Below are 22,352 nucleotides of genomic sequence, written 5' to 3' on the forward strand. Positions count from 1 at the left end.
ATTATCAAAATGACCCTTGAGGATGACCTGTCAATGCTTGGGACGTTTAACAGAGTGTCTCAACATTTTAAAGACATTGCAGATCGATTCCATCTATCAATCTATCTAAGGGAAACATTAAGCCAAAACCTTGGGTTGGACGTCGTTGGAAAGCACACAGTTAGTGTACAAAGGTTGTACAAAGCAGCAGGGTGCTTTGGTGGTGTGGCATTAAAAACTCAAGGAGCTGTTTGGGAAACATTCCAAGTGGTTTATGGCTTGGCTGGTAATTAGACATATTAGACATGGACAATTTGAAATTACGGATATATTTTGGAAATAGAAATTTTGTTGTTTGTTTAGCCTTTTGAGCCAATTTTATATTTGTTTCAAATTAATCTTAGTGGAGAAATTTGCTGGTCATAGCAGCTCTCTAAACAAGCAGAAGACACTTACGTTGTTTAAGGTAGAACTTTTATTCATTGGTTCATTATTATTTTAAATTGGCCGCAAGCCTGCATGTGTTGGTTGCATTTATTGTTGTTGAAAGGTTCTATAAATGCAGAAATAAAGCTGTTCTTTACCTATTCATCAGCGTTTCTATTTTGTATGTGCATATGTTAATGTTTACGAATGGATTAAATTTTGATACCCAGAGTTTTGTTCTGTATTACAAGAAGCAGAATAAGGTTTGTTGGATGTTTATAACTATTCTTGATGTGGTTTTGGTATCCAATAAAAACAAATCTGGAACTTACAGAATATTCTCTGTTAATGCAACCTTTGAATAGTGTACTGATAGTAATTGCTAAGTACTGCTACTAGGCTAATACAGTGATACTAATAATAGGCCTAGCTTTTACAAATACTTTAAAGTAAAATTAAATACAATTAACAAACAGATAAACTATGCTTCAGAATTGTTATTACGTAATGCACTATGTTATTACATTTTCTAGAGAATAAAAAAGTTGCAAGTGCATTTTGTAATAATCTTTTAAAAATGTAATAACTTATTACATAATGCGGCAAAATTTATTACAAAATGCATTGGGGCAGTTTATTACAAAATGCGGCAGTTTATTACAAAATGCGGCACAACACGGTACAGAGATTTCTTTTTGTATATCTGGATTACATTCTGATCTTCTCGAAGACCCAGAAGGAGTACATCCACTATGTGGAATCTGTACTCCAGCGCCTGCAGGATTATATGTAAATGCATTATATGTAAAGGCAGAGAAGTGTGAATTCCACACCTCCACGGTTGCCTTCCTGCAACCCAACGAACGGTTCCGCTGTTACCACCTGGACTGTGTCGGAGAACCAGAAGCAGCTGCTGCGCTTTCTTGGCTTTGTCATTTTCTACCATCGTTTCACACGGAAAAATAGCACCGTGACAGCTCCTCTTACTTCCCTGACCTCCTCCAAAGTGACCTCCCAATGGATTTCTATGGCGGAGGAGGCCTTCCAGACTCACAAGGCCCAAATCATTACCACACTTATCTCCCAGATGCCTGACCCTACATGCAAGTTTGTCGTGGAGGTGGTTGCCTCAGATGCCTCCTGGACCTGCTTTTGGGACTTCGGGGTAGTCCCTAGAGGGCGACATCCTGTCACTGCCTGCTCTTCTGTTCTCATGCTGAGGAAAATTCCACTCACTCTTCTGCGCCCCCTTTCATACCCACCTGATTTGTCTTGTCACCATTGTTACCATTTTCACCTGTTGCTCCTATTTAGACTGTATTTAAGCCACTGTGATGCATTCCTGCTTTGCCAGCTTGCTATCGCTTCATGCCTGACCCTCCGGCACGTTTTTCATTTGGACTTAATGGTTTTGACGCTGTCTGCCATGGACTTTTCTTCTTTGTCTCTACTCTAGTAGACCTGATAAACTTCTGTCCCCGATTAAGAGTTTTAGCTTGTGTTAATTTGGACCCTTGCCCACCTCTGGCTGTGCGGTGTTTTCTGCATTCCACTGAGGTCTGTGATTATTTCTGTGCTGTTTTCTGCAAGTGTTTATTAAAGCCTTTTATTGAGTGGATCCTACCGCTGTCAAAATTCCTTACCACTACCAGCCAACAGGCTAAGTGCTTTCAAATGAAACTTCCATCACACATTTGACTTTTGGTATCTGTTATTTTAGTCATATGAAACTACAGTAGCACGCAGCCTGTGGCTGTGGCACAGTGTCTAAATTAGCACTGGCCAACCTGTCAAAGTAGCCTTGATTGCATATTTACTGGCACATAATGCAATGCAAAGTTTAACATTTTATTTAAAAAAAGAAACAATACCCTTGTGCAACTGAATGGAGAGACATCTGTATTTGTGCTCTTTGGTAGCCATTGTCAAACGAGAAAGAATGAATGTAAAGACTTCATCAAGAGGTTCAACAAGATAAAACCAAGAAGGCAAAACAGTTCTGCCACCTTCTGTGCCTTCTCACTTCTAGTTCCTAGAATCTTTAAAGGTAGAAAGAGCGAACAAGCATTTAGCTATTAGCACCACCCCACCCCCTCAAAAAAGAAATGAAGAGGCTTTCACACAAGACAAGATTTTTATTGCCTAGGACAAATCTCCCCATGTTTTGTTCTAGATTGATTTAAGCAAACCACCCTCCATAAATGGCAATGAATTAAGTTCTGGATGAAAGTATAAAGATTCCAGGGGACAATTCCATACATTACCTGAACTTGTAGTATTCCCTCCTGTTATCAACAAACCCGTTAATGATGTCCCTGGGCACTGCAAACTCAAGCGAAGCACCAGCCTGGTCCTCATTATCTACAGAGTACACCTTCAGGAACCAAAAGAAACAGTAGATTTAGTACAAGAGCTAAACAAGGTCCAAATGTTTTTGTTTTTTCCCAGTACAATTAAACAAAATTACCATATAATATATAAACTTTATAAATGTACAAACTTTATACAAACGATATACAAACCTCATCAGCATTTATCCACAACCTCTAGTTTGAAAAGGAATAGAGAAATGGATTCTGAAACATTTGTGTGAACATCTTCATATAAGTCACAATTCCCTGCATCTGATGCAGTTAGGATTTTGTAATCGTCATTCAACAGAGGATGTTCCTAGAAGTGTGTTAAGAGCTTCCTACACAAGAGTGTTTGTGCTGGAGCAGCATTTTTGGTCCCAAAGAAGGCTATTGACACTGTTGACCACAACATATTTGTACCCAGATTAACTCACCTCAATTTTTCAGAAATTGCCATAAAATGGATGAAATCAACAGATTGCAGTGTGTTCTGGCCAACGGTGTCAAATCCGCCTTTTGGGAATGTGTTGCAGGAGTCCTACAGGGTTCCATTCTAGAACTGATTATTTTTTCATTTTATATCAACAAACTTCAAGAAGCATGCAAAAAATTAATCTACAAATGTATGCAGTAATATATACACCAGTAAAAAACACAGGAACCCGGTCGCATTTTTACATCTGCATTGGCTGCAGTCCAAGATTGGCTTTCCAAATCATGTCACCTTTTAAATACTTAAAACACTGTATGATTTTTTTCCAAACAAAAGTTTGGCAGAAATGCCTAAATGCCTTTTGATAAAAAAAAGTGGAAAAGAAAATATCAAAAAAGCAGATTATTCCCCTCCGACAGCAGCACTACTCTTAAAACACGTAAACACCTGTATAAGGAGTCTCAACAATTGGAGTATCAATAGAAATTTAAATTTGACAAAGCAAATTGGAAAATGAACAAATGCATTTAATGGAATAAACAAGATAAATGATTCTCTGGTTAAAAATAATGGTTGCTGCAAAGGAATTACAGAAAACACATGGCCAAGGAAAAGAGAGAGAGATAATGATAAACACACAAGAAGAGGTGGAACCTGCTTCGGCGCACACCCCACCATACAATAGAATGCCATCGGCAGCTCCAGCCACTCTAGAGTGTTCAGTAGTGAAACTATCAGGAGTAGTTGATATAGATGCTGCTCAACCAGCTGATGCTGAAGCAGCTAAATCTAACTTATTGGTAATAACTGCTGATAATGCGTTAAATGGCACAATTGAAAACTCAAATGAAAAATTTAGAATAAAATCATGAACAGAACTCATGACAAAAAGTGGAACAATCAATGAATCAATCTTTATTTATACCCTCCTGCTGATGTACGGCTGGATAGAGAGGGAGGAGAAGGGGGAGGACAGGCAGAGTAGAGAATAGGCAGAGATCATGCAAGTACATTAATTATAACAATAATAAAGAGTTGAGTGGGTCAACGGGGTCAGAGGTCAGCAGGTCAGTATACAGCTATGAAGGCGATGATTCCTGTAGATGGATACAGAGAGGGAGAGAAGCAGAAAAATTACATAAGAAAATGTGCCCATGACATCATCACTGAGCCACGAGGAGAGGAGAGGAGAGGAGAGGAGAGGAGAGGAGAGGAGAGGAGAGGAGAGGAGAGGAGAGGAGAGGAGAGGAGGCTGTGAATGAGTGACACAGGCCTGTCAGGTGATCATGTTTCTGAACCCCGGCTGCCTCAGCCTGTGGCAGCATAACTAAGATATTAACCTAATAATTAGACCACCCTCTAAATATGATAATTAGTCTGACTAGAATAACAGCTGGAACTACATAATTACTGTACTACAAGCTTTTCAAAGAGGAAGGTCTTAGGTCTAATCTTAAAAGTAGGTCTGTAAGACTGCAACTCTGCCTTCTGGTCTGGACCCTGGTATGTCAGGTCACTCAAATTGGCCAAGTTCCAAGAAATGAGAGAGGCACCATCCCGGGTGATCGGACCAAGTTTTCCCAAAAAACTGTTCTAACAGTCTTAAAAGGACACCTGGTTTTTGGGGCACCACCATGACAGCTTGTGATGAAGCAATGACGTGCGACTAAACATTTCATCAATGGCTAGATCACTGGGACCAGAGAATGCTACGGAGGCCGACATTGTTTTGTGTAGTTACACTCTATGTTAATTTTGGTGACCTGCAAGCCAGGTGTCATTTGTTCCGGCGTGAATAATAACTTTGCCGAATTTATGTTCACTTTCGCCAGCAGCTTTAGATTGGCTGCTATATTGCCCGCTCTGGCCCAAGGAATGCACCTGGCTATGGTCACTGGTGTCAGCTTCACATAGCGCAAAACAGAGTCGCCAATTACCAGGGTCGGTTTCTCAGTGGGTGTGTCGCTGAGTGGGGAAAAACGGTTAGCCACGGAAAAAAGTTGGTAGTGCACCGTGGGCCTTTGGTTTGGGCTACGCTTCCTGCAAACCTTCACCCAGCTGCCCTGGCTATCCGGCTGCTCGGCTGCTGCTGGGGGAAAGCTAGCTGTAGCTATGCTAGGCAGTTAGGCACCTCCGTTCCTTACTGCCAGGGGACATCACGCAGACAACACACACACACACAGTCACACAGTCTCTCATCTGGGTATCATCCACAGTCCAATGGCCAAGCGTAGAGGGCTAATCAGAGCTTGGAGAATGCCCTGAGGTGCGTGGTGGCTCAAAACCCCACTTCCTGGAGTTCCTTCCTACCCTGGATGGAGTACACCCATAACACGTTGTTCTCTGCTGCCATGGGAATGTTGCCCATCATGGCTCCCCTGGGGTACCAACCACCCTTGTTTGAGTTCCAGGAGGATGAAGTGGCGGTGCCCACTGTCCAGGCCAACCTGTGTCGTTGCAGAAGCGTGTGTAAACAGGTCCGTTCTGCCCTCCTGCATTCCACCCAACAGTCTCAGAGGCAAGCCAACCGCCACCATATTCCAGCCCCTGCCTATAAGCCGGGCCAGCGGGTCGGGCTCTCTACTAGGGATCTCCCTCTACAGGTGGGCTCCCAGAAACTGACTCATCGTTTCATTGGACCCTTCGAGATCGACCACATCATCATAGAATGGGGGGCCGAGCATTTAGCTACCAGGCCCCCCTGCTTTGGAACCAGCTCCCTGTCCAGGTACGGGAGGCTGACTCCATCGCTACTTTTAAGATCAGACTCAAAACCTACCTCTTTGAAAAAGCTTACTGTTACTAATTCTGTAGTTCCAGTTACTATCATAGACAGACAAATTATCATACTTAGGGGGTCGTCTAATCGTTAGGTCACATCTTAGCTATGCTGTTATAGGCCAAGGCTGCCGGGGTCCGGAAACATGATCACCTGACAGGCCTCTGTCACTCCACTGGGTCATGGTTTCCTCTCCTTTCCTCTCCTCATCAAGCAGACTAGTTATGCTGATTCTTGTGTAGTTTTTCTGCTTCCCCCCCCCCCCCCCCCTATCTATTTGCAGGTATCACTGCCATCGGAGCTGCATAATGACCGCCGGCCCCGTTGAAGTGATTGTGCATATTTTTTGTGTGTGTTTCTGTGCTCTGTGCCTCTCCTCTCCTCTCTCCTCTCCTCTCCTCTCTCCTCTCCTCTCCTCTCCTCTCCTCTCCTCTCCTCTCCTCTCCTCTCCTTCTCCTTTTCCTCTCCCTCTCCTCTTCTTTCCTCTCCTCTTTCCCCTCCTCCTCCTTCTCCTCTCCTCTACCTCCCCTTCACTCTACCTCTCCTCTCCTCTACCCCTCTCCTCTCCTACCTATCCTATCCTCTACCTGTCCTCTCTCCTCTCCTCTCTCTTTACCCAGCCGGCCATCAGCAGGAGGGTCCCCCTACATGAGCCTGGTCCTGCTCAAGGTTTCTTCCTGTTAAAGGGGAGTTTTTCCTTGCCACTGTTGCTTGTCTGGGGTCAGGCCCTGGGATTCTGGAAAGCGCCTTGAAACAATTTTGATTGTATAAGATGCTATATAAATAAAGATTGATTTGATTTGATTTGAACCCCTCCACCGTGCATCTGAAATTGCTCCCATTAATCAGAGTTCATTCAACTTTTCATTTTTCTCGAGTCAAGCCAGTCTCAGTGTCAGGTCTGGTCCCTCCATCCTCCCCCCACCTCCCCCCGTGTCTTCAATTTCTGGTGGACTGGGAGGGGTATGGTCTGGAGGAGCGGACATGTATTCCCCACCGGAATATCTTGGATGACAGGCTCCTGCATGATTTTTACCAGGACCATCCCGACAAGGCTGGTAGTGCCCATTGAGGGGGAGGTACTGTTAGGGTTTTGGGTGTGGTTTGGCATTTTTGTTGGTTGTTTCTCTGTTCTTTCTCCAGGGGGCGTGGTGGAGCCATTTTCTGGCAGCTGGCGACAGTCACCCCTGCTGCCTGTTGGCAATCAACTGGCTATTTAGGCCCTGGTCTCCTGTTCACCAGTGTCAGATCATTCCATCAGCTTCGTGGTAGATGTGGACTCTGAGAATCTACTCATTGGAGCTTGGTGATTTAGTAGCATCTTTGTTCTTCTCTCTTAAGGTCACCACCCCTCCCTCCCTTCATGAAGAATTGTGCCGGATCTCTTCCCTGTACCAAGCGAGTTTTTTCCCCCTGCGGCGTTCAAGACTTCTTTAGTTAAATACTGTAAACCCTTTGCGACCAAGTTGGCTGTGTCCTGTCTGCATCCGGGTCGAGTTAAAACTAGACTGTAACACCATCCCTCCGAAGCCTTCAGCAACAGTTTTCACACCGTCACCATAGATGTCATCGACGGGTTGTGTGACTCTGCTCTTGACTCTCAGGTTGTGCAACAGAATCTGTGTTGCGGCTGAGATTGTGGCATCGTCTGGAAGGATGTTACGCTCTTGCAACACGCCCTGAACACTGGGAATGAATCTGGGCATCAACAGATGCTTGACAATCTGACCGAAGTTCTCTTGGAAAAAGTTGTCTTGCAGCTCCGGTTGCAAACACTCGTGTTGCCTCTGGTTGCGATGGTTGATTCTACATCCCTCACACAGCTCCTTACGGAAATGACGCAGAAGCACGTTAAGCAAATGATAGACAACGTTTTTTATAGCGTCAAAAACCTCAGGGCATCATCACACTTGCATCATGCCGCGTCAGGAGCTTCCTGATCTTTGTGATGTTTCTCAAGTGAAAAAAGGCACTTCTAGAGACTGTTTTAATGTGTGAGTTGAAGGAGAGGTTTTGGTCAAAAGTTACTCCTAGATTCCTCACAGAGAGACTAGATATTAATGAGATACCATCTAGAGTGATCATGTGATCTAATCTATCCCTGAGAGGTTTAGGACCAAACACAATGACCTCAGTTTTTCCTGAGGTAAGGAGGAGGAAATTTGAAGACATCCAGGACTTTATGTCTTTAAGACAGGTCTGAAGCTTCACTAACTTCTCTGTCTCCTCTGGTTTCATGGATAAATAAAGCTGAGTGTCATCAGCATAACAATGAAAATTTATCCCATGCTGCCGAATAATGTTCCCTAAGGGAAGCATGTACAAGGTGAAGAGGATTGGTCCAAGTACAGAACTTTGAGGAACTCCATGGCTAACCCTACTGTATGAGGAGGGAACACCATGGACATGAGCAAACTGGTATCAATCAGATAAATATGATCTAAACCAGTCTAGTGATGTCCCTTTAATCCCAATCACATGTTCCAGTCTATGTAACAGGATGCTGTGATCAACTGTATCAAAAGCAGCACTGAGGTCCAGCAGAACCAGCATAGAGACCAGTCCATGATCTGAAGCTATGAGTAGATCATTAGTAACTTTAAGAAATGCTGTTTCTGTGCTGTGATGAGCTCTAGAGCCTGACTGAAACATCTCAAACAGGCTGTTCCTCTGCAGGTGCTCCAGTAACTGAGTCACCACCACCTTCTCAAGAACTTTAGAGATAAAAGGAAGGTTGGATATTGGCCTATAATTTGCTAATTCATCAGGATCTAGTGATGTTTTTTTAAGCAACGGCTTAATCACTGCCACCCTGTAGGACCGGGGTACATAACCTGTCACTAAAGAACCATTGATCTGGTCCAGGATAGAACTGCCTATGAATGGTAAAACACCCTTCAACAGGTGTGTTCGGATGGGATCTAAAAGACACTTGGTGGTCTTGGATTTCTGAATTAGCGATGACGCCTCAGAAAAATATATAGGGCTGAAGGAGTTTAAGGGCTCGTTGGAGAACCTGTATGTTCCCACAGTCAGCACTTCTGGTGATGGTCCAGTTGTTGGGATGGCCTGGTTAGCTTTTTGTCTGATGGCTAGAACTTTATCAGTGAAGAAGCTCATGAAGTCTTCACCACTAAGGGAAGAAGGGATACGTGGATCTAAAACACTGTGACTCTTAGTTAATTTGGCCACAGTGCTAAAAAGAAACCTGGGGTTGCTCTTATTTTCCTCAATTAAAAAAGAAAAATAGCTGGTCTAGCCTTACGGAGGGCCTTTTTATAAACTAATAGACAGTCTTTCCAGGCTACATGATAGCTGTCTATTTTACAAGAATGCCACTTCCTTTCCAGTCTTCGCACTTTCTGCTTGAGGGTCCTGATATGTGAATTATACCAGGGGGCACACCTCCTCTGATTTACTATTTTCTTTTTCAGGGGGGCAACTGAATCAAGCGTGATTCTCAGTGAGGTTGCTGCACCTTCAGCAATAGAGTCAACCTCAGCAGGGCTAAGATTATCATGCTTGATCCCTGGGGAAGCACACGGTGGTCCTGGGATTAGCACAGGAATCACTTCCTTAAATTTAGCTACAGCATTATCTGAAAGACATCTGCTATAGTAAGACTGAGCTCTGAACATAGAAGAATCCTTAATCATAAATGTAAAAGTGATCAAAGAATGGTCTGACAGGAGTGGGTTCTGAGGGAACACTAACACATGTTCTACCTCAACACTTTTAACTGTGGAACAGTTGGTTGGTGGATGAGGGTTCTATGGAAGCAGCAGAGAGGTGTGTAAGACTACAACTCTGCATCCTGGTCTGGACCCTGGATTGTCAGGTCACTTTGGGTCTAATAAAATTAGCCAAATTACTAGAAATAAGAGAGGCACCATTCCGTGTGAGATGGACACCGTCTCTCCTAATCAGACCAGGTTTGACCAGCTGTGACAACCAGCGACGAAGCACTGACATGCGGCTAAACATCTCATCGCTGGCCAGATTGGGGAGGGGACCAGAGAATGCTATGGAGTCCGACATCGTTTTTGCATAGTTGCACACCGACTGTATGTTAATTTTGGTGACCTCCGACTGACGAAGCCGGGTGTCGTTGGCTCCGACGTGAATAACAACTTTATCAAATTTACGTTTACGTCTATGTCCCCCGCTCTGGCCCCTGGAATGCACTTGACTATGGTCTTTGGAATCAGCTTCACGTAGCGCAAAACAGAGTCACCAAATACCAGGGTCGGTTTCTCAGCGGGTGTGTCGCCGAGTGGGGAAAAACAATTTGCCATGGGAAGCGGTTGGTGGTGTACCATGGGCCTTTGTTTTGGGCTACGCTTCCTGCGAACCGTCACCCAGCCGCTCTGGCTAGCCTGCTGCTCAGCTGCTGCCGGGGGACTGCTAGCTGAAGCTACGCTAGGCGGCTCCACAGCAGCTAGCTTCTCCTGGCTACCTGACGCAACTCCAGCTAACTCCAAGCTGCGGAACCGCGTCTCAAGCTCGCTAAGTCTCGCCTCCATGGCCGTAAATAAACTACACTTTCTGCACCTAATCCTTTCACTAAAGGAGGCAGAGGAGTCACTAAACATTTCACACGCTGAACAGACAAAGACACCGGGTGAAACAGACGGTGAGGCCATGCTAACGCTAATAATAGGCGAAGCCCTGTATTTGTTTAATATGGGTTGTTTCTCACTGTTGTTATCAGGTGACTAGAATGTCCCAAGTGTTCAAATTTTAATTAAAGTGAATACAACACATCAAGTGTTCAATATTAAGTAAAGTGAATACAACACCCCGTGCACAGTGCAACCAACGAACGATTGAGAAGACAGGAATTACGCAATACGTTACCAGGAAGATGCCAAAATTCTAAGTTATGGTTAACAAATGGGATTACAGCAGAGATATGGGTCAGTGCACCATCAACAGTTCCAAGGTCAAGTGGAAAGAGCTAACAGATCTTTAAAAGAGACATTGGCCAAGATTTGTGCTGCCTCAAAGCTAACATGACTAGATGCTCTTCCAATAGCCTTAGCTTTGCTCAGAAGTACTGTAACTTGAAATCTGGGTTTACTCCTTGCTGTGCGCGTGGAGACAGTTCCCTCAGAACACAGAACCAAACACAACCGGGGAAACACTTGATGTGTCAAATATTCTTCCTATTATATAATATCATAGGAAGTAGAATTATTCCAGGTGGACTGGACCATACAAAGTCACAGCAAACACCTCACATACGGTTCTACTAGAGCAGTGGTCTCAGGCTCGCGGGACGATAGTGTGCGGCCCCCGCCGTAATAATAAAGTTTAATGTTAATGACCGCGAGTTTGATATGAATGGCGCTTATCAGTGTGCAGAGCTGAATCAACCTACCAATCACGGTGGAGTATATGGCTCTCGGGGGCGGGACATCGACCGGGCTCGATACAAGCAGAGAAACATTTCTCAACAATCAACCAGTGATTGTGAATTACACAACAGTTAGTTCCGACCAAGCAATCTGATTGGACAAGAGACGTCCCATGAGTGCTCATATTGAGCATAACAGCACTGAGACTTTTTTTTACTCCGCTGTTCAGGCGCTTCAGTTAGTAGAGACAGGAGCTCAGTCAGAGCCACACTCCCCATAAGCTGCTCCTGCCTCTGCTGCCTGTTACAATTACAAACGGACCTGAAAGTTAAAACCCGGTCCGACCTGTGTCGATCACATAGCAGGTAAACAAACTTAATATGGTATCGACAACGTCTCTGTATAACTTCACGCTGGTCCTGTTGCTCCGGTACTAATCAGGACAGTGGCTCCTTTAGTGACAACTTGCACTGGAGCTCGGTGGAAACGGGGCGCTAGCTTGAAATGTTTACATGTTGCCTGGCAACAGCCTCGTCTCCCTTCCAGTTGCGGAACTATTTGTCTCGGCGGAGCCAAATTAATGGTTAAATAAACAAACAAATCATAATCTTTTGTTGCTTGTTACTGTTAACTAATAAAATGCGCTTATGGAACTGTTGTATAAAAGCAATATCACTCTCGAGGTCGTGCTGTTATACTGAATATCAGTATAACAGGGGCTGATTATCTGCAGCCTCGTGCCTACGATAGAATCACAGTCTATGAATCGCACTAGTGCTGATGTTCAGTATCACGGCGCAACCTTGAATGTGATATTGCTTAAACTCACGTTTTCTGCTGCATTTTGAATTGGAGCAGTTTGTTGTGAACTCGCAACATTAGGCTTTGACGCACATTGCGGAAATTAGGTTCTCCGTGCGTCAACTAAACACGAAACTCCAACGCGACAGCGACACCGAGGATTATATATTACACAGCCCCAAACATGTCTTTTTCAAAGCCTGCAGTGAAGAGAAAGGTTGGTGATGAACACAGACAATTTCAGGAAAAGTGGGAAACACAATATTTCTTTGTTGAGCACAGGGACACCCCGACGTGTCTTATTTGCAGAGAGAAAGTTGCAGTGCACAAGGAATACAATTTGAAACGTCATTTCACAACTAGGCATGCTGAGGAGTATGCAAAATACCAGGGAGATGAGAGAGCCAACCGGGTTGCCAATCTTAAAACAGGTCTATTGAGGCAACAAGATTTCTTTAAGAAAGCAACCAAAGAGAGTAATGCAGCAGTCGAAGCTAGTTGTGTGGTTAGTGAGATGATTGCTAAAGCAGGAAAGCCATTCACAGAGGGTGAATTTGTCGAAAAGTGCATATTAGAGGCTGCAGGTATTGTCTGTCCAGAAAAGAAAGATCAGTTTAGCAACATCAGCCTTTCTGCCAACACCATGGCAGAGCGCATTTCTGACCTGTCAAGTGATATTTATGATCAACTTTGTCAGAAAGCAAAATGTTTCAGCCATTCAGAATGCCGGTTTGCAATGGAAGAGGTTTGTTGGAATAACAACCGATGGAGCGCCATCAATGACAGGGAGAAAAAATAGACTGGTGGCACTTGTTCAAAAAAAACTGGAAGAGGAGGGTGTGGAAGAGGCCATTGCTCTGCACTGCATTATCCATCAGCAGGCCCTTTGCAGCAGATGCCTGAAATTTGATAATGTGATGTCTGTCATTGTGAAATGCATCAACCACATCAAATCCAGGGGTTTAAAGCACAGAAGGTTCTGTACTTTTTTAGAGGAGATGGAATCAGAATATGGAGATGTGCTCTACTTCACTGAGGTACGTTAGCTCAGCAGGGGAAACATGCTGAAGAGATTTTTTGAGTTGAGAGAAGAAGTGAAAGCCTTCATGGAGAAGGATGGGATGGCTGTTCCTGTGCTGAGTGATCCCAAATGGCTCATGGACTTAGCTCTTCTTGTTGACATAACACATGAACTTAATGTACTGAACAAGAAGTTACAAGGCCAGGGGCAACTTGTCAGTGCTGCCTATGATAACATCAGAGCATTCACCACAAAACTTTTGATATGGAAAGCCCAGGTCTCTCAGGCAAACCTTTGCCATTTCCCAGCATGCAAGGCACTCATGGATGCAGGCACACCGTTCAGTGATCCGAAGTATGTTGATGTAATCTTGAAGCTACAGGAGGAATTTGAACACAGATTCGCAGACTTCAAGACGCACAGACCCAGATTTCAAATTTTTGTGGACCCCTTCTCCTTTGATGCGCAAGATGCCCCTCCTGTGCTTCAAAATGAGTGTGCAACTTCAGTGCAACTCTGAACCTAAAGCCAAGTTCAGGGAGGTTAGTGGAAAAGCAGACAAGCTTGGCCAATTTTTGAGAGAATTGACCCCCAGCTTCCCTGAGCTTTCCCAGATGTTCAAGCGGACCATGTGCCTTTTTGGGAGCACATACTTGTGCAAAAAGCTCTTCTCCACCTTGAACTTCAATAAGTCCAAGTACAGGTCCAGACTGACTGATGAGCATCTTCAAGCCCTATTGAGGGTCTCAACTGCTTCATCCCTCAAGCCAAATGTGGCTCGGCTATGTGAGAGGAAACGCTGTCAGGTCTCTAGCAGCAAGAAGTAGGCAAGAGAAGCCATGTTCAGAACAGTTCATGTTCAATGTTCCATTCTTGTTCAGAAAGTTAGAGGTTAAAGAACTGTTAATACAGACATTTGAATGTGAATAATAATAATTAAATTTCTCTGGTCAGCAGCAACTATATGTGGTTTCTTCACTTTTCTATATCTGCTGTATTATTATTGTTATTATTATTATTATTATTATTATTATTATTATTATTGCTGATTGCTATATTTTCTTATTAATTCTTATTATTATTAATTTGTTTATTTTTTTCATCTTATTTTTTGTAAAAAAAAAAAAAAATGGTGGTTGTGAGCCTCACCCAGACTCTGCCTCCACCGGCCCCCAGGTAAATTGAGTTTGAGACCCCTGTACTCGAGAGAAAAGCAGAGCAATGGTTCCATCTGAACCAGTGTGCCACAGCTGAAGTGCCGACAAGGAGTCTGGGAGAGACATGGAACGATCACCAGGACACCAACACAAACGGTTCAGCCAGATCACACGCCTCTGACCTCAGATCAGAGAAGAACACAACCATAACAACATAAGAACAAGAATTCAACATCTTTGAGTGACACCACTTACAGTACATCATGAAGATTTTCTATCATGTGTTTTTGCTTTGCATCTGTTGTTAATGCAGGTAAATGTTTAAGTAAATATGGAAATCGGGGAATTTTACATCACATCTCCAACACAAATGAAGTATTCCAATCTGCTCTTTGCAGTGTCATTAATTGTGGAGGGAATGAGAAATTTTCATCATGTTTATGATTTCTACCTATGTGTGTTCACTAGTTACTACAGGCAGCATCCCACATGGTACCATGTAATGGCTTTTTCAGGACCAAATTGGGCCCCCAGGTCTGCCCCTAATATTGGACAATCCTCCATTAGAACTCATATTGACATGGAGATTTCTTTGTCTTCGTGATCAGAAAAATGCACTGAGTCCAAATGAGCAGAGGAGTTCAGAACAGTCAAGTCCAACACGTTTATCCTCCAAAAACAGTGAGGATACAACAGAGAAGAAATGTGAGAAATCCCAAAGGAGCTCCAAGGAAGAACTTAAAACCCAATGCTTGTAACTATCTTTTATACATTAAAATCCAGGCGTAGGGGACCACCCCTCATGCCTCTCATGCTTAGAGGCATGAAGGGTGAAGCCTCCAAGACACCAGTAGAAATGAAACATGGGAAGAAGGAGATATGGATTAGGAAAATGTCATTACTTCTGACACACATAGAAAAGGTTAATGGTGAGATCATACCAAAGACATCTTCCTAATCTCCTTCCCATGTTTAATTTCTAGTGGTGTCTTGGATGCTTCACTTTGTTGTGTTTTTTTAAGATTAAATAGGTGCCAGATTTCTTGGAGCCTCTCGATACGGTCTGGGGACTTCACCCACACTTAAGGCGATAATGTAGGTACCATCTAATGGCATTGGTAGATAGTACATGTTGCAAATGTCTACGCACATCATGGACCCTCAAACGAGGTGGACACTGAGACAGTGAAGTGCACATATCGTATAAACTTCATATATTACTGAGACAGGTGAGTGCACGTGTCTATTTGACTGGCACATGGCTGCACTAAAGTAAAACGAAATCTGGGAAAGGGAGAAATTGTTTTGGATGATTGGGAGAGTAATCAAAGCCTTCCTCAGTTGGTGTGTTCCAATTTGTTTGTATTCAGACAAAAACAAATGTTGTTGAAAGACCAGTGACAAAGCTGTATTTTGGCAGAACTTATGAATGATGTGTTAATGGAACTTTGCTTGAGTATCAGAATTTAAATCAGGGTTTATTTGTGTTTGATTTGGCTCAATGTTAATTTTATGGTAAATGTAATGTCTTGTATAGCCATACACAATTGGGGGCTGGCTGTAGTTGAGCAATTCTCATAGCTCGCCTCAGTGGCGCCTTGGGAAATAGTGAAAGGACATTTAAGGCTCACACTAAATGATTCAGGTGTGGTGCACAAGAGGTCTTTTATTTTTCAACATGGGCTGGTGGGACTTTGTGGTCCAAATTTTTATGCTTTGTAAATGTTTGTACATTTTTAATGGTTTGGCATACACAAGCTTATTTTTTGCTATTGTGAAAAACTTAATGGACAAAGTTACAGGAGCCAAGCTGAAACAACAGGCCAAGACTGCCAGTGCATAACAACACTGTAGATGTACAAATATAAGATTTGGTTACACACTTCATCCTAGTTGGTGGCGGTAATGCACCACTAAGCTGGTTTGTTAGTGGCCATTGAATGTTAATGAAAATGAACGTGAGCGAATAAAGTAATCTATAATGCCTGTGCTGAGTCTAGCACACACAATTCAATATACCATTCTGAAATGATTTTCTGATTGGTTTCAAACTGTGTTAAGACTGTTTTGTCTCCCCGTTTCATCTACGCCTGCATGGTATCTTGGTTGTGTGTAGGTCGAAGAAAGATTTAAAAAAAAAAAAAAACCTGCTCCACTGGGGTCGTCTTAAGTTCCGTTAAATGAGAATAACCCAAATACGGAATACGATCCCTCATTCACAAAGAAGCACACAACAAAACTGTCATAAATTAAATAAAAACTGAAAAAAGAGTAATCGACATTTGCGTATATCTGCTGCAAGACATGTGCACCGCTCCAAAAAAACTAGAGAGCGCGCAGGTACCTCTATACAGTACAACCGTTACAATACATACACATGCGTTTGAACAAAGAATTACAACAAAACTGACAACTTGACTAAGTATAATGATACTGTAGTTGTATAAAGGCAAAATGTAGGCGTATATATTAATATGCGTGTATAAATTATTATATGATTAAGTTATTTGTTGTTGAAAAATAGCAACAGCAATAACTCTTCTGCCTGTCGGCTGCCTTTATAACCAAAATGTAAAGGGAAACTACCTTCTTCAATTGATTTGAACGTCTAACTACGACAACCATAAAAGTAATGTGTATTGCCATCCGAGGTTGGAGGTAATTCCAAACATCGGAAGATCCAAAAGGTTTTTTGGTGTGTGTTTTTGTTTTGTTTTTTAGTTTGGTTGACTTTTTATTTTTACAATTTCAGTAAATATACGTAATTCAAAAGATATCATATAGAAATTGTTCCAAAATAATATTAGTATCAGCTTACCGCCACCATCTTCTTAGTGGGTTTTATGCGTGCAAAAACCTTTATCTTCTGGTTTACCATTTTCTTCCACCAAGATAGGCCTATAAGAGGTTTGATATGTTAAACGTGTTACAACTCAGTTTGTTTTAGCTGGTTGCGCAGCAACCGCGGTCCCTCCTCTCCATGATCATCAAAGCTCCAATCCAGCAACTGTGTGTGTGTGTTGTCAGGACTGTTTAAAATATTTATTGACAATAGCGATAAGATTATGTCATATGTATATAATTTTAGATATTTATAAAGTTCCTTTATTTGTAAATAAAGGAAAGCTTTACACAGCATGTGTGAATTTAGAAAACGTTTGTTTGGATGGTTGCGAAGCAACAGTGGTCCCTTTCCTCGAACTAATCAGCATTCTAGAAATACTGACCGTAAAAAGATGATGGCAGATTTGCGTGCTCAGAATGTACTGACTGAACAAATGACTGCTTTTAAAGCATGTGTGAATTAAGAAAATTTTAAATATTTTAGAAATACAGCATCTAGATGCTGGTTAATTTTATATTACGTGGGAAAATTAAACAATTGTCAGGAGAACAGCATGCATATATCAGTGAATTTCGTTTAATCATTAAGGTTTATGTAATATATAGTTTATATAATGTGTAAAGTGTTTAAATAACACAAAGCGAGATTTGTGAATGTAATGATGTGATAGTTTGGCTATTTATTTGTAAGCCTTTAATTACTTCACATTGGCATTATGAACAGCCTAAAGGTTTCTCACCACCGTGAAGATACAGTAGTTTGGATGTTGGATATTAGAGAGATATTGGCTACAGGTAAACCTCTTCTTCGCTCCGGGTGGAGTGCGACTCCGAGCAAGCCGTCAACACTTGTTTTGCAAACTTTACAGTAAAAACACGGAGAAATAACACATTGGACCTGGAAACTATTGAGCTAAAAGTTACTATTTATATATAAAAATAATATTTCATGAAAAGTATCAACAGATTTAATGCAAAAACAGGAGCTGTATCTTATGCAGCCATTGGAGCACTCTGGTACAACACTAATTTTCATTCAAATGGCCACTGCACCTGGGAACTATTGAGCAAAAATACTAATATTTACATATAAAAGTGTTACGGTCTGGGTTTTAATGGGACCCGAAAGCAGGCAAGAACTCAGTGATGAAAAGTCCAAAACCAGGTTTAATTCCACAAACAAAAAAACGGCAGTCCTCCTGGACTGCTGGGAAGCACAAGCACTATTAATATCAAGAGTTAAAATGCAAAAACAAATGTTGTATCTTATGGTGGCAATGGAGCACTATGATCCAACACATTTTGATTCAGTTGAGCTAAAATGCTAATATTTACATGTAATTTAAAATATATATCAAGAGTTAAAAATGCAATAACAAGAGGTGAATCTCATGTGATCTCTTTGCGATTTACCAATATATTAGCTTTGTATTTTAATCTCAATTAATTTTGATGATGTATTTTTGATCCTTTTGATTTTAATAAATTTTGTGCAGTATTTTTAAAAGACAAATGCTGGTGACACTTTTTGGCCTAAACACAGAGACAGGTAACTTCTGAACACAAGGTCTATATTTGATAAGCTAAGTTAAAAAATCCTGTCTACAATGGCATCCTCTAATTCTTCTCTTTCCATGGACAGACATAAGCTGTGGACCTACCGGACACTGTCATCACACTGTATGTGTTTAAATAAAAGCATAACTTTTTTTAAAAAATTATTTTTCCTTTCCCTGTTTTTCTTTTTTTCCTTTCTTTAGCTCCACCCTGACCAGTCCAGCATTGAGGCAAGCAGGATTCACATTTGTATGTCTTTTTGTATCAGACAGATTTGTTTTGCCAGGATGTGTTAGACGAAGCACCGCTTCTTCTTCAAGTTATTAATTAATCCAAGGCCGAAACACAGCTCCAGTTCATTTGAAAGCCTGACTCTTGGCTTCACCCATCTGAACCAGAGGACAGAAAAGTCACTTTGTTTTGTTGTTGATATCGGCCCCGTGCTGGGCAAATATACAAGTTCCTGTCTGAGTTCTTTGACTTCTTATCTGACTTAGTTCTCAGAACAGAAAACATCAATATTATTTCATTACTTGAGTCAGTTGGTTTCCTTCAACAAATGAATCAAGCAACTCATATTTTCAACCACACCCTTGATCTAGTTCTGACTTACGGTGTTGAGGTAGAACATGTGTCAGTGTTCCCTCAGAGCCCACTCCTGTCAGATTATTCTTGTCTTTCAGATGTCTTTCAGATAATGCTGTAGCTAAGTAGTTTAAGAAAGCAATCCCTGTGCTAATCCCAGGACCACCGTGTGCTTCCCCAGGGATCAAGCATGATAATCTTAGCCCTGCTGAGGTTGACTCTATTGCTGAAGGTGCAGCAGCCTCACTGAGAATCACACTTGATTCTGTTGCCCCCCTAAAAAAGAAAATAGTAAATTATAGGAGGTGTGCCCCCTGGTATAATTCACACAGTAGGACCCTCAAGCAGAAAGTGCGAAGACTAGAAAGGAAGTGGCATTCTTGTAAAATAGACAGCTGTCATGTAGCCTGGAAAGACTGTCTGGTAGTTTACAAAAAGGCACTCCGTAAGACTAGAACAGCTTATTTTTCTTCTTTAATTGAAGAAAACAAGAACAACCCCAGGTTTCTTTTCAGCACTGTGGCCAATAATCACAGTGTTTTGGATCCACGTATCCCTTCTTCCCTTAGTGGAGAAGACTTCATGAGCTTCTTCACTGATAAAGTTTGAGCTATCAGAGAAAAATCTAACCAGGCCATCCTACAACTGTACCATCACCAGATGTGCTGTCTGTGGGAACATACAGGGTCTCCAACGAGCCTTTAAACTCTTTTACCCCTAAATATTTTTCTGAGGCGTCTTCGCTAATTCAGAAATCCAAGTCCACCATTTGTCTTTTATATCCCATCCCAACACACCTGTTGAAGGATGTTTCACCAGTGATGGGCAGTTCTATCCTGGACCAGATCAATTGTTCTTTAGTGACAGGTTATGTACCCCGGTCCTACAAGGTGGCAGTGATTAAGCCGTTGCATAAAAAACCATCACTGGATCCTGATGTGTTAGTAAATTATAGGCTGATATCCAACCTTCCTTTTATCTTCTTGAGAAGGTGGTGGTGACTCAGTTACTGGAGCACCTGCAGAGAAACAGCCTGTTTGAGATGTCTCAGTCAGGCTTTAGAGCTCACCACAGCACAGAAACAGCACTTATTAAAGTTACTAATGATCCAAGGTAGTTTTCTTTGTAAACTGGACTGTGTTTCTTCTCTTTGAAGATGACAAAGTTGACAAAGAAAACTACCTAGGATAACGATGAGTCTTCCAAGCACTCAACTCTCGCACACTGCAGGCAAAAGCTCCTATGCTTAGCATGCTTTGAGCCAAATCATATCAAGAGAAACTGTCCTAATCAGCAGCCCAGTCAGAGTCAACACACCACCTCCCCACAGTTCATTCAGCCTTTAAACTAACTGGCCTGCATTTGGTGAGAGGATGTGTGGGCACAAGAGAAAAAGAAACTCTTGACAGTGGTGATGTTGAAAAGAACAATTTAAAAGCATGTGCATTTATAAGCATGTGCAGCAGCACCAGTGCTGGTGGTAAGGTGATAAGTAGGGGTGGGGAAGTGAAGCCTCATGAAGCACTGAGGCTTTCCTAACAATTGTGCCGAAAAAGATTCAAAGCTTCGAGACTTCAGTGACGGTGACATCTGGTGGACAACTGAAGCCATAGCAACCTCCAAAGAGCACGACTGAAGCACTGGCACTGTTTCAATCCCATGACACTAATAAAAGTTCATTGTGTGCTCGTCCAGGGGTTTTGTTCATTCATACCAAATAATGATTATATCGTCTTTACAATAAAATATGCAGATGGTCTCCCCCTTACTCTAAAACACATTCAAGATTAACCCAAAGAATAAATGCAAATTATATTAAGGGTTCAGGGGTTAAGGGGTCATTGAACACTTTGAGATTTATTTAAAAACTACTAAAAGTCCCTAACAGGATTAGAGATCCTTCCTACTTTGCAAATCATCATGGTGTTTGAATTCAGAAACATTTATTTTTGTGTGTGTGAAGTGTTTTTAAGGAAAACCTTTAAAGATAATGGTTTGTCCTTTGTCATATGTTTGATTTGGAATGATTTTTCACAGAAGCAGAAAAGTTATTTGTCCTCACAAACTCTAGAACGTCACTTATTGGTGGTACTCGCCATGAAACTTGCCAAAATACTCTAACTCTCACTCTCCAAATCTCTATCTCCTCACAACCCAATAATTTTGAAGCATATTAATGCATCTTATATAGCTGATATGCCATCAAACCACTCAAATCTGTCTCAGAATGCATTGAAACACCATGAGCCACACACTGAAAGGCTGAGCCATTGAAAGGCTTCGAAACATTTTGAAGCAATGAAGCGCGAAGCGAAACAGCGATGACGTTCGAAGCTTCAAACGTCATCGGTCACATGACACTGGTGTTTTGATACAAGCTCCGACACAGTGTTTCGAATCACTCCGCTTCGGGAAGAGTGACACAAGCTCCGAAGCCTCGATATCATTTACCCATCACTAGTGATAAGGCAAAACACACAGAGAGTGGGACCCTTTGATGAACTGCTCTACACTCCTGTTGTCATGAATAACACATTTCAGATGCAAGGGATGCTCGATTCAGCTTCCATGGCTTGTACACTCAGTGAAAGAGCAGAGCAGAAAATGATGAGTGAAAATGTACTCTCTGAACCCATCCCTTTGACACAGGTGATTGTGCTAGTAGGCTGTGGAGGGACATTAAGTAAACCCAAATGTGATCAGATACTTCATGTCTCAACTGAAAATAACCAGGGACTATTGGCGTCTTGTCTCTCGTGGCACTCTCCTTCCAGAATGTGAGCAGTTACTTGACCTCAGGGCAAACTCATCACGGTGGAGGGAAGAAGAGCTCCCGGAGAAGATCGGGACGGTGAAGCTCCAGCAGTCAGTCACCCTACTGGCAAGACAAGAACATCTAATCTGGGGTAAACTGCCAAAAAATGCCCCCATGTCACTGGGCAGCACAATGATTGTCAAGCCTACCGCATCCAAATCTATGCCTCGAAATATCATGGTCGGCCAACAGATGAATGTGACAGGACCTTGTGTAAACTGAAAGAGAGCATTTTGAACTGTGT

At 42.3% G+C, this 22,352-nt stretch overlaps 2 protein-coding genes across 5 annotated transcripts in view; one reads left to right on the plus strand and one right to left on the minus strand.

The window, feature by feature from the left end:
- Positions 1 to 17,261, minus strand: part of LOC130540058 (kinesin-like protein KIF6) — a 92,812-nt gene extending 75,551 nt beyond the window's left edge. For all 4 annotated transcript variants that reach the window (XR_008954299.1, XM_057058939.1, XM_057058940.1 and 1 more), the window contains exons 1-2: positions 17,126 to 17,261; positions 2,670 to 2,779 (exon numbers count right to left, since the gene is read on the minus strand). Coding sequence is in view for 2 of the 4 variants with exons in the window: in XM_057058939.1 (XP_056914919.1) it covers positions 2,670 to 2,779; positions 17,126 to 17,185 (170 nt within the window). In the remaining 2 variants the exon portion in view is untranslated. The remainder of the gene's footprint in view (positions 1 to 2,669; positions 2,780 to 17,125) is intronic.
- LOC130540060 (uncharacterized) overlaps positions 1 to 19,899 on the plus strand; it is a 101,098-nt gene extending 81,199 nt beyond the window's left edge. The window contains exon 2 of the mRNA XM_057058942.1: positions 19,830 to 19,899. The gene's annotated coding sequence lies outside the window, so the exon portion shown is untranslated. The remainder of the gene's footprint in view (positions 1 to 19,829) is intronic.
- Positions 19,900 to 22,352: the final 2,453 nt, after the last annotated feature.

Source organism: Takifugu flavidus, chromosome 16 (assembly GCF_003711565.1).
Source record: "Takifugu flavidus isolate HTHZ2018 chromosome 16, ASM371156v2, whole genome shotgun sequence".
NCBI classification, from domain to species: domain Eukaryota; kingdom Metazoa; phylum Chordata; class Actinopteri; order Tetraodontiformes; family Tetraodontidae; genus Takifugu; species Takifugu flavidus.